This window comes from Lonchura striata, chromosome 14, assembly GCF_050655825.1.
Source record: "Lonchura striata isolate lonStrDom1 chromosome 14, ASM5065582v1, whole genome shotgun sequence".
Lineage (NCBI taxonomy): Eukaryota > Metazoa > Chordata > Aves > Passeriformes > Estrildidae > Lonchura > Lonchura striata.
In genome coordinates, this window is record NC_140716.1 from 3,735,345 (window position 1) to 3,747,446 (window position 12,102).

General features: G+C 58.8%; 2 protein-coding genes across 7 annotated transcripts in view; one reads left to right on the forward strand and one right to left on the reverse strand.

The window, feature by feature from the left end:
* The window catches only part of TNRC18 (trinucleotide repeat containing 18), a 56,052-nt gene extending 53,777 nt beyond the window's left edge, over positions 1 to 2,275 (forward strand). For all 5 annotated transcript variants that reach the window (XM_031506163.3, XM_021549493.4, XM_085592144.1 and 2 more), the window contains one exon: positions 58 to 2,275. In XM_031506163.3, coding sequence (XP_031362023.3) covers positions 58 to 264 — 207 coding nt within the window. In that variant the 3' untranslated portion in view covers positions 265 to 2,275. The remainder of the gene's footprint in view (positions 1 to 57) is intronic.
* SLC29A4 (solute carrier family 29 member 4) lies at positions 1,967 to 10,029 on the reverse strand. Of its 2 annotated transcripts, none has more exons than XM_021549514.3 (11): positions 9,904 to 10,029; positions 7,778 to 7,947; positions 7,017 to 7,148; positions 6,800 to 6,913; positions 6,592 to 6,720; positions 6,072 to 6,146; positions 5,458 to 5,723; positions 5,236 to 5,371; positions 4,541 to 4,728; positions 4,059 to 4,299; positions 1,967 to 3,984 (listed from the first exon to the last, which is right to left on the reverse strand). In XM_021549514.3, exons 2-11 carry the CDS (start codon positions 7,935 to 7,937, stop codon positions 3,842 to 3,844), a joined length of 1,584 nt encoding a protein of 527 aa, XP_021405189.2. In that variant the 5' UTR covers positions 7,938 to 7,947; positions 9,904 to 10,029; the 3' UTR covers positions 1,967 to 3,841. The 2 variants fall into 2 exon arrangements, with proteins under 2 accessions (XP_021405189.2, XP_085448271.1); XM_085592145.1 differs by lacking the exon at positions 9,904 to 10,029 and adding an exon at positions 9,322 to 9,820.
* Between the last annotated feature and the right edge of the window lie 2,073 nt (positions 10,030 to 12,102).

Consider the following 12,102-nt stretch of genomic DNA (forward strand, 5'->3'; position numbering starts at 1 on the left):
GTGTGATCTAATGGCTCCTTTTTTTCCCACCTCCTTCCTTCTCTTCCTGTTGTGCAGAGAGCCCTCTACCAGTCCTCTCACGTGGATGAAAATGATGTCCAGACCATCTCACACAAGTGTCTTGTTGTTGGTCTGGATCAATATGAGCAGATGCTGAAGACAAAGAAATACCAAGACAGTGAGGACCTCTACTACCTTGCAGGGACCTACGAGCCCACCACGGGCATGATCTTCAACACCGACGGGGTCCCTGTCATCTGCTGACTGCCCAGGGGACACATGCCACCCTCTGGGAAGGGATGGGACAAACCTGAGGACGTGCCTGTTCAGACGACATGATTGTTTCTTTCAATGCTCATTTCTGTGTCACACTACAGACAGGAGAGCGCGAGAGACGCGAGGAGGAAGGAGAAGGCTGAAGAAAGGGGTCGGGGAAACAGTTACAGGACTCAAGGAAGATGCCATTGGGGGGATGGTGGTGATGGTGGTGCTTGAACCCCAAGGCTCTTCTGGAAGTGGCTTTAAGTAAGGTTACACTTGACCAACTTCTCCCTTCCTCCTTTTGGTCCAGGAAAGCACATGGGTCTCGTGATCATTTCACCAGCGGGACCCCCCGGCAGGAGGGATCCCTTTTGTGTCATTTTTCCCCATCAGTAACTCGGAAGCCGCCCGCGCGTGGAAGGACCCTCTGGCCTTCTGCGTGCGCTCCTCTCCGTCCTTATATTCCCTTTCCTGCTTAGTTTCGCATGACCTTTATAGGAAGGACAGGGTGAAAGAGAAAGGAGATGAGTCTCTCTCAGCGCCTCGTCTCGATCCTCTCAGCGCCTTTTTGCCGTTCCCGTTCCCTGGAGGCTCCTCCAGCAGCGTGTGGAGCACGACAGGGCAGGGCTGGCCCCAGCACAGAGATGGCAGAAGAGAATCCTCTGGCCTGGGAGGAGCCAGGTGGAAGAGGAGCCAACATCCAGTCTGGGATGCTGCCTTCCCACTGCCTTGAACAAACAGTCTGAACCCTCTGCAGCTCTGCACCCCTTCTGCTCTGCAATGGTGCTGGAGAGAGCAAGCAGGTGGCAAGGGGGGTGCAAACTGAGACCTCATCTTGGAACATGCAGTGAAGGGGCAGGAAACGACTGGGAAAAGCTGCTGCTTGGTGCTTGGAGGAGAGAAGATCAGAGGCCACGGGATTCTGGCATCCCTCGCCCAGCTTTACCCGCCATGGAGCTGCTGGGAAGCCTTGCCCATCATTTGAAGGGAACAGGGGCAGTGTGTGCACCCGGCTGTGCCTGCCCGCGGCGCTCCCACAGCCAGAGCCCCGCTGCCACCTCGGGCTCAGGGACTGCACCCTTCATTCAGCTCCCTCCATCACAGAGGGGCTGAGCTCCCCTTGGGCACCGCCACTGCTGCTCCAGGGTTACACCTGGCCAGAGGGAACACTGGAGGAGAACCTGAGGAGAACGACGCACCATCCTTGCACTTAAAACAAAACTCCAAGAGACGCACTGATCTTTGCAACTCCCGACTCGCACTACGGATCGCCGGGACGCGGAGCGGGCCCGGCTCGGCCCACGCTCCGCTGGGGAGACGCTTAAGCCAAGGACAGATTGGAAACTCTCCACCCTGGCTGCGTACCAGAGACTGGAGGCCGGGGCTCAGGGGTGAGGGACAGCCCCACAGAGTTAACCCTCATCCTTTTAACAAACCACATGGTGCTGAGCTCATCTCCACCCCGGGCCACCGGCGCCTCGGCACGGCGGACAGTGACGGTTCTAGCCTGTACAGTTTTAATGTACCAAAAGACTCTTTAGCCCTCCTGTATTATAAGTCTTTAAATGGATTCAACTTTTTAATTATAAATATAAATATAAATATATATATATAAATATAAACTTTTTAAAACTGTGAAAAAAATTATGAAATTATAAAAAACAAAAAAAGAAAAAAACCCACAACGGCAGAAATGAACACAGTCTGACGTTTAGAATATTATTTTTTATTTCCTGTTGGATTGTGATTGTAAATGATCTGGGAACAGGCACACCCCCCACGCTCAAAGTGTACTGTACTTCTAGAAGCAAATTGTGTGAGCATATTTTAAAGAGCGAGAGAGAGCGCGCGAGAGAGATTTTATGCTAATGTTAAATAGAAAGCACTTAAAACCCACTGCCTTCTATGGAACACAAGGATATTTCAGACAATCGAGAGGAAAGGAGAGCCAGGTTTTTGTCTTTTTGTTTTGTTTTGTTTATGTTTTGTTTAAAACAATTTTTTTGGCATTCTGTTTGTTGGAGAACTCCGTGTGATCTTTTTTCATAAAAAAAAAAAAAAATCTAATTGAAAAAAAGCAACCCAACGAAGCATCTTTCTTTGTCTCGCTTGTCCTGACCACAGGGTTCTTCTCCCCTTGGTGGCAATGATGGCTTTTTGGCTCGGCCCCTGCCCTGGAGAAAGACACAACCCAGGTGCCTGGTGGCTTTTTGGGGAGAACCCATGTGTGTGATGTGGTGGCACCGATGGACAGGACTGGACACTGGAGTAGAGGTGTCTGCTGGACAGGCCCTGTGGGCTGGAGGTGTGAGTCCTCCCCCTGCCACCATGCTCGGGGCACCATGTGCTGAGGATGAAACGCTGGATTTGCTCTTTTTGGTGTGAGCTGCACTTCCTACAGGCAGGAGCTTGGCATGGCCAGACCCGCCTGTGCTGTGGGGGCCAGGTTGGGGCCAGGCTTGGCACTCGCTGGCTCCTTGGGCTCGATTCCCTGGGAGATGGCACCCACCAGTTGGCACAGTGAGGTACAGCTGGTCCCAAAACGTGGTGTTGGCACTTCCTCCTGACGTTTTCTGCTCCTCTTGGCCTGTTCCCTCTCCTGTGTGCTGCCCACAGCAGTTTGCAGGCTGGCAGGGGTTTGGTGTAACCCAGTGACGTGTTCAAACACCCCAGGTGACAAAGGGGGCACTGAAGGTGACAAGGGGCACCCCAAAACCCAACAGGACAGGCAGCAGGCATCACCCTGTGTGCGTTTGCCAGCCCAGCCCATCAACAGCAGTCAAGTGCCAGTGGCACAGCTAAGGACCAGCCATTGTTGCAAAGACATTTAATTATTTAATCAGCTTCACTTACATCCTGTGCAATAAATCTTGAAGCTCAGCAGTGGCCTGCAGGTGGCACTGGCAGTGCTGTAGCCTTGGGACCCCCCCTTTTCCCCTTGCAAAGGAGCAGATTCACAGTGTGGGGTGGGGGGAGGCAAGACCCTGCCTCTGTTGCAGTTAGGAGAGTTAAGATACAATTTACAATAAAACTTTTCCCCAACCATATGATTCGCATATTTAGGGAGGGACTGTGATTTCGAGCCATTCCTGGTGAAAACCTGCAGCACCATCAATGGAAGTTGAGACCCACCTTCCCAGAGCCACGGGGTACTGAAGGAGTGTTTGTTTCCTCTCTTGCTCCTCTTCTTCCTCACCAGCCCTCCATCACCCTCCTCCCTAGTGCTGGTCCTATTCCCTTTGGGATTTGGCAGTATTTTCTTCCTCCTGTCAATGGCTTGGTGCAAACTGAAGATCCCCAGCCTTCACTGGAGATTGCTGATGGGGAGACCCCCAAAAGCAACAAGAACTGTCCCCTGGGGTGGGAGGAATGTCACCCCGAGCAGCGGCCCTGCGCAGTGCCTGGCTGGGCAGCGCAGGCCGTTTGGGAATGCCACAGCCCTGTGCCAACAGGATGCCAGTCCTTGTCCATGCTGGGGTGGCTTTCTGGCTCCAGGCTCCCTCCTTGAGGAGGGACGTGGGGCGCTGGGGACCGTGGTGGGAAGCAGGTCCCATCCTGTCCCCATTGCCCGCCCCAGGGCTCAGTAGCCCGAGGTAAAGGAGCCATTGGAGGTTTCGGTGTAGAAGCAGGTGCTGTGGGAGGTACTGGTGAGGCTGTAGGCAAAATACGCCACGGCCGAGCCCAGCGTCAGGCCCGTCATGTAGGACACGGTCATGGTGTTCCCTGTGGGGAGGGACAGGGGGTGTCAGGGTGCTGTGGCCACACCATGGGGGGTTCCTGGGAGGGCTCAGTCCTACCTGCCAGCTCCCGCTGCTCCGGGCTCACTTTGCCTGCGGCCAGGATCATGGGCACGCTGCCGAAGTAGCCGTTGGTGATGCCCATGAGGAGGGAGAAGATGCAGGGCCAGGCGGGGTGGCCGAAGGTGGGCTGCCCGTTGGGGTAGACGCACATGATGAAGAGGGGGATGAAGACCACACGGAGGCAGGAGTAGACAAGGAGGTGAGTCCCTCTCCAGTCATAAGGCAGGGCAGCCAGGATCTGCAGCGAGGAGCAGAGACTACTGTGGGGATGAGGAGGCTGTGCCCAAAATGGGGCAACAAGGAGATGAGGGAAACACATCTGCTGTGGGAACCCAACCTTGGCCATGCTGGTGAGCACCAGCCTCACACTGGTTAGACCCCCGTGGGTGGAGATGACCCTTGGTGGAGCCAAGTGGCTTAGAAAGAGGGCACCAAAGGAGGACAGACCCCCTCAGTGCTGGCTCTGGCCTCCCTCCTACCTTGCCGACAAAGTCAGAGAGGTTGAAGATGGCCATGATGAGGATGGGGAGCCATTCCCCCAGCGTGCAGTTGTGGATCTCCGACTCCAGCCCGGGGAAGAGGCACAGCGTGATGAAGTAGGTCATGGCGATGGAGAGCATGTAGGCCCAGATGAGGCGGGACACGACGTAGCGGTAGAGCAGCATGTCTGGCAGGGACAGCACAGCTCAGCCAAAACTGCAGCCCAGCCCCCTTGCAGAGCCTGAGAGCTTTGTCTGACCCCCAGGGGTGCCTTCCAAAGATGAGTCTGCCCCATGGTTATGGGCACATCATTAGGAAAGGGATCATAGAATGGTTTGGGATGGAAGAGACTGTTAAAGACCATCCAGTTCCAACCCCCAGCTGACACCTTACACTATCCCAGGTTGCTGCAAGCCCCATCCAATCTTGGACACTTTCAGGAATGGGGCAACCACAGCTTCTCTGGGCAGCATGTGCCAGGGCCTCCCCACCCTCACAGGGAAGAATTTCTTGGTAATATCCCATCTAATCCTGTCTTCTTTTCAGTTGGAATCCATTTTCCTTTGTCCTGCTATTCCATGCCCTTTTCAAAAGTCCCTCTCCAGCCTTGGGGATGATCCTCCCCCATAACACTGGATCACCAATCATTTATCCCACCCCACGGGAATGGCTTTCCCCAGAGCCCACCACTCACCTCGGAAGCTGGGCCAGCTTCTCTTGATCTTGGGCCGAGGGACGTCGAAGCGCATGTAGGTGCCACTCCCAGCCAGCTCAGCTTCGAGACCGGGGCTGCCCCGGGGGGAGCTCGGCTGCCCCTGCTCCCGGTTTTCCTGGATGAGGGGAGAGGGGACAGCAGTGCTGAGGTGCAGCGGCCAAGAACCCCAGGGGGCGGCAGGGGAACCCACCCTCGGCTTACAAATCGGACGTCCTCGGAGGTGACGTCGTGGTGGACGCGGTAGCCGGTGCCGGGCTCGCCGGCCCCGCGGCTCTCGGGGAGGCCCTTGCGGGAGCCGTCGGTGTAGTAGCGCACGAAGCGGGTGCGCTTCACCAGGAGGTGGAGGATGAAGCACGTCAGCTCCATGCCGATGGAGATGAAGAAGAAGATGACGGTGTTCTCCTTCTCGTCCGACAGCAGCAGCTTGGTGAAGATGCGGCTGAGCGAGATGATGACCCCGGCGGTGCCTGGTGGTGTGGGAGAGCTGTCAGTGTTGGGTCCCACTGAATCCCGGCTCAGGGATCCTCATCATCCCCCACCACGTGGATGTGGTGCTTCCCAGTGTAGAGGAGTCACCAGCGGGGATTTTGGGGTGATAAAGCTCCTGGCAGACATCCCACCTCAGCCTGGCATGACAGTGCAGAGACTTATAAACCAGTAAACTGCCTGGTTTGCTGGGGAGCACCCTGGGGTATCCCTGATCTGCTGGCTGTGCTGAGGCCAGAGGGGACCGAGCGTGGCTCACTGGGGCCCCAGGAGAAGGTGCAAGCCCATGTGGTGGGCTGGGGACATGCTCAGTGGCTGTGGGTACTTACTCTCGCCCGTCATCACTCCCTGCGTGTAGCGCTTGGGCAGCAGCCCCGTGTAGCCGTAGAAGCTGGATTGCTGCACTTCAGGAGAGATGCACAGAGGGGAGAAGGAGGGATTATTGCTGCAGCCGAAACTCCAGGAAGGGGGAAGAAATCCCAGAGGGAACCCATGTGCTGTGGCAGCTGGGAGCTGCTCCTTCCAGCAGCCTCCTTGCTCCAAAAGCAGGAGGGCCTTTTTCCCCCTCCATGGATGCTCCACTATGCCTGTTCCCACCCAGAGTGGCCATCAGGTGTGGGGGCTTGGCATGCCACCATGGTGGCCCAGATCAGTGGTGTCAGTGACCAGACCAGTTTGATGCTGATGCCCCTGGCCAGTCCCACAATGCCTGGACAGAGGTGGATGGGATGGGGCGGGGACCTGAGGGTTGTAGGGATCAGAGCAGGAGGTTGTCCCAGGATGGGACAGGGATGGGGCTGTTTCCCACCCCTACCTGCCATGTCCCAGCCCAGCTGCTCTGCCACATACCTGTGCAGCCAAAGGCCACCACCCCCACAGCCACCAGGTTGATGGCGTAGGCTTGTCTGCGGCTGAACAGCTCCAGCCACACGTCACAGATGCTGACGAAGAGCAGGGGCCCCAGGGCAAAGAGGTAGCCTGTGGGGAGGAGACAGAGGTGGTGGCATGGGCACAGCATGGGAACAGCACTGCCTGGGGGTACAGGGACCCCACTCACCCACGGAGATCCGGGTGTGCAAGCTCAGCAGCTCCACCAGCGCGTTGTTGAGGATGACGGCCACCAAGGCCACCAGGATGTAGGTGAGGCTCATGTCAAAGACAATGGAGGTCCCTGAAGGTGATGGGAGGACAAGAGTTCAGCTCCCTTGGAAGTGGGATTGAGCTCTCTCAAGGTTTGGGGTGTCAGGGATGTGCTGGAGCTGCTCCAGACCTACCTGGGTATTTATGATGCAGGTAATCCACATCGGTGATAAAGCTGTTGTAGGGCAGGAGAAATCCCACCCCAGCCAGCAGCATGGCAAAATAAATCCCATGGTATCGATCCTGGGGCTCAGGGTCCTCAGAAACTGAAAGAAAAAGGAAAGAAAGAGAAAAAGACATGACAGTGGCACTGCTGCACCCCTGGGAGCCACATCAGACCCCAGCCTTGAGGCAAGGAAACAGCCCAGCTCCCTGTAGATGTACAAATAAACAGCCCCAGCTCTGAGAAGGTCCTTCCCTAAATAAAGACATGGAGACCCAGGAGGCAGGAAAACATCTGGGCTTTGGGGGTCTGGTGAATTTTAATTGCAGCTAAACAAGCTGAGAGCCAGGCAGTGCAGGTGACAGCACAAGTCAAGGTGCAGGAAGGGTCGAAGGTGGGTGTGGAGGTGGACAGGGCTGCCTCAGGATGTGGAGCAAAGCTGGGTGAATCCCAGCAGTGTCCCTGAGTCCTGCATGGAGAAAGATGAAGCTGCAGGCTGGGGGTGAGCCTGGCAGGAGAACCAGGGCACCAATCCTCAACACCTTGCCAGCCTGCAGAGCTGTCATAGGATGTGCTGGTGGCTAGGGATGAAAAAGGGTAGTGGGCTATATTGTGACATTTCAGGCTATTTGTGGCTATTAAACCCATCCCAGGAAGCTCCTAAGCAGGGGGGGAAAGCAGCAGGGAACCTCCTCCTGGCTGTGGGGCAGGTTGGGCCGTGCCCACCCTCACCTGGCTCCATGAAGGTGAGGACAGCCTTGGCCTGGCTGCCCCGCTGCAGCTCGTCCTCCTCCAGCTGGTAGCTGTCGAAGCTGAAGCTCATCACCACGTTCCCCTCGGGCGTCACCGCCGGGCTCAGCTCCTTGAGGCGCTCGGCTCCCACCGAGCCCATCCCGGCCACCCTGAGGGGGAGGCAGAGCAGTGACAGTGACACCCCCGGGGGCACAGGTCCCCCCCGGGTGATGCCAGGGGTCTGCAAGGGACAATGACACACGTGGGTGGCCCTGAGCCTTCTCCACCTAGCTGCATCACAGTGGTTCTGATGTTTTTTCCACCTGGAAAGATGATTTCCCCGAGGCAGATGGGATCCACCGACCTTCTGAGCTGAAGTTTGGCTTTGGGGTGCTGAGCAGGGCTCGTGGGGCACCCACAGGAGCCACCCCGAGGCACAGCCCGGCTCAGCACCCCACTGCAATGCTACCGAAGACAAACGCCACTGGGATTTCCAAAAGCAATTAGAGAAATTAATGGATGAAATCACTCAGGGAAGATCCTGGCTGCCTCGGGAAGCCCTCGCTCCCTGCAGGCAGCACATTTGCTCTGCTTTCTGCCCTTCTAGCATCTCTGGTGCCTGGCTCTGGGGCAGAACTGGGCAGACACACTCCTGCAGCTTTTAGAGAGGGGATGGGATTTGACCCTGCTTTTTTCAGATCTGCTTCTCTGGGGGATCAGAGCCAGTACAGACCTGCCAGAGAGACCCCAGCATCACACCTGAGGGGCTGCACCGAGCGCATCCCAAAATGAGCTCTCCAAATACCCGACATCCTCCAGTGACCCACCAAAGCCATCCAAAATAGAGTTCATCCCTGTGGTTCAACCCCAAGGGGCTGCTCTGAATTCCTTGTCTGTCCCCAGCCCAACCTCTTGCAGATCTCCCTGACATCCAGGGTGGTGGTAGTGGTGGCGAAAATAATCTCCTCCAAGGCAGTAGGTTGAGTCAGGCAAGGGAGAAAAAAATCAATGACAGTGATTTCTTTGGTCTCCCTGCCAGACATGATGTTTGCAGGAGCAGAGAGGTTTTCCAGCTGCCAGGACATGTTGGATGCTGGAGGGCCCTGAGGTGTGGGGCAAACGTGGTGCCCACAGACCCCGTCAGCGAGTTCCTGGAGCCTAAAATGCTTCTCTCATGCAGGGGCAGGTGCACAGGGCAGCACTGCCCCGGCCCCGAGGCTGTGCTGAGGCCACAGCACTACTGGGGGGCTGGGATGGGGTCCCCCTCCCGCACCATGCTGGGGTTCACCCCGACACCCCATCCCAGAGCGCCGGAGCAGAACAGCCCGGCAGGGCACGCTGTCTTGGGGTCACCGCTCCATCGTGCCGCTGCCGGGGAGCTGCCCGCAATCCCCTTCACCCACACCCTCCTGCGCCTGCTGCCACCCAGGCAACAAAACCCAGCGGGAAGCATCTCCCGGGATGCCGGGAAGCCTGTTGCAGGGCTTTTCCATAGCAGGAATCCCAGATGGAGAGCATCCCAGCTGGAAAAGCCTCGTACGTACTGTGTGTGCCCCAAACTTCCCGGGGCCGGGAGCAGAGCGGGATGCGGGATGCGCGGCACAGCCGCGGCGCTGGACCAGCCTCCGGCGCTCTCCGCCTCGCTCCCCCGAGCATCCCTGCGCTGCCGTAAATTGGATTTTCTCCTCCCGCTGGATTTACATCCGTCTGCCCCTACGGATTTCCACCCTGCCGCCCCTGTGGCCCCAGGGTGGGGGCGTTTCTCCATCGCGGGCAGGGGTGGGAGGTCTCACCCGAGAGGAGCCCTTGCCCCGCTGCCCCCCGGCTCTGCGGGACCCCCGGGCACCGCAGCCCTCCTGTTAGGGCACAAAAGCCATTTTTGCTCTGGCAAAAGCGTCCCCCGACATCTTGCCAGCGGCGAAGTTGCCATAAACGGGGGGAATTCAGTATCCCACGTCCCCTGGCTGAAAGAGAAGCTCCCGGCCGCGCCCGGAGGATGCTCGGGGGAGCCGGGAAGATGCTCGGTGGGGCCGGGGCGGGCAGGGGCTCGGAGCGGCGGCTTCTCCTCCGTTCCCCCCGCTCCCCGGCGGTCCCGGCCGAGCACAACAGGTCGCGGCCGTTCTTACCTCTCTCCGCCGCGGCGGCTCTGCGGCACCGGCGCTGGCCCGCCCCGCTCAGCCCCGGCGGCCGCCGGGCCCCGGCCCCGCCATACCGGAGCCTCCGCCGGGAGGGGCCGGCACCGAGCGCGGCGGCGGCGCGGAGCGGGGGCGGCCCCGGCTCTGCCTCTGCTCCCCCCGGCTCTGCCTCTGCTCCCCCCGGCTCTGCCTCTGCTCCCCGGCTCTGCCTCTGCTCCCCCCGGCTCTGCTCCCCCCGGCTCTGCCTCTGCTCCCCCCGGCTCTGCTCCCCCCGGCTCTGCCTCTGCTCCCCGGCTCTGCCTCTGCTCCCCCCGGCTCTGCCTCTGCTCCCCCCGGCTCTGCTCCCCCCGGCTCTGCTCCCCCCGGCTCTGCCTCTGCTCCCCCCGGCTCTGCTGCCCCCGGTTCTGCCTCTGCTCCCCCCGGCTCTGGCTCTGCTCCCCCCGGCTCTGCTGCCCCCGGTTCTGCCTCTGCTCCCCCCGGCTCTGGCTCTGCTCCCCCCGGCTCTGCTGCCCCCGGTTCTGCCTCTGCTCCCCCCGGCTCTGGCTCTGCTCCCCCCGGTTCTGCCTCTGCTCCCCCCGGTTCTGCCTCTGCCTCCCGCCCGCCCCCCGCTCCTCCCCCGAGCCCCCCCGCCAGCCCCGGAGAGGCTTTCCCGATGCGCGCCCGTACCCCCGTCCATAGGCACCGCCTGAAGTACCGGCTAGAGGTGCCTTGGAGGGATTTCGGAGGTCCAGAGCTAATTGAGAAGAGAGATTAATTAGGAAGAAAGCCCCGGTAATTTAATTTAGGGCATGAGCTTCTCAGGGAGGGGGCCATGCCTGCCCTGTGAAGGGTTTTGTGATGGAATAAGGATGGATGGATGGACAGATGGCAGGACGGGTGGGTGAGTGGATGGCAGGACAGGTGGGTGGGGGGATGGATGGTTGGATGGATGGATGGATGGATGGATGGATGGATGGATGGATGGAGGGATGGATGGATGGAGGGATGGATGGATTGCAGCTCTGGTTAACAGAACACAGCAATCCCCCAGCTTTTTGAGGAAACAGCCAAGAGGGTCTCTGCTCCCCTCCAAAACCAGGGAATGGAAGCAGAGGAGGAAGGGAACCAGCAACATGGGGCAGTGTGGATGTCTGCCCAGGGAGAAGACACGCCTCCCCAAGGTGGGTGACACAGGCAAGGACCTCGTGGGTGTCCCCACCCCTCCTGGGCTGGGTGAGCCGGCCCAGGGTGCAGGCTCCATCACGGGGATCTGATGCTTTTCTCCAGGAGCAGCAAGGCACCGAGCAGGGACTCAGCAGGTGCCTCCTCCCAGAGAGTGGGTGAGATCCCTGGGAACCATCCTTGGGCTCCCCGCGGAGTGTGTGAGGATGGAGGAGAGGAACCATCGCTGCTCCAGGCCGTGGCTGCACCGGGCTGTGAATTACAATCGCCTCGCAGTCAATAAATGCTGCGATGTGTAAATCAGCGTGCGGGGCCGGGGACGCGCTGCTGCCGCCAGAGGAAATGAGAGACACAAGCGCCAGCAGCGCCTCAGCCCTTCTGAGGGAGCGGGGCTGGGCAACGGGGCTCCTGCAAATTCAGCACAGGGAAGAAAACAGGCCAGGTGGAAATTTCCATCTTTTCTCCTGGTCTGAAATAGCCAGAGTTTGGCTCAAAGTGCATCTGACTGCTGTGCCAAGCACAGCCTGGAGCCGGGGCTCAGCCTTCCCTGCTCCCCTCTGAGCTGAGCACCTGCACAGCTCGGCCCTCTGGTGCAAAAGGGATTTTTGGGGCTGTTTGCTCTTTGGGTTGTTTGCTTTGGCACATTTGTTCAGCTCTAATTTCATAGTATCATTATAAAATCTCAAAGCACCTCACTCCCCTTGAGTTACATCCCCTTGCTCTACACCAGACTCCATCACCCTCTTCCAGAAACCTTGGAAATGTAAAAACAAAGCAGGGGGTGAGTGTGGGGGGGGTTCCCTGGCCGTGTCTGCCGCCGGTTGGCACCCAGACAGTGAGAGTGCTCCACGAAAAGAGCAGGATGAGCTGCAGCATATGTGCAGCCGCCTTTCCCCGGCGCTCGCCAGGCAGCGTTACTCACCACAGGGAATCCCCCCAGGAGCTGCTTCTCCCCATTCCAAAGCCCCGGGAGCAGAAGCAGGGCTGGTCCTTCAGAGACAACCGAGCTGAGGGGAGCACCTCAGCTCC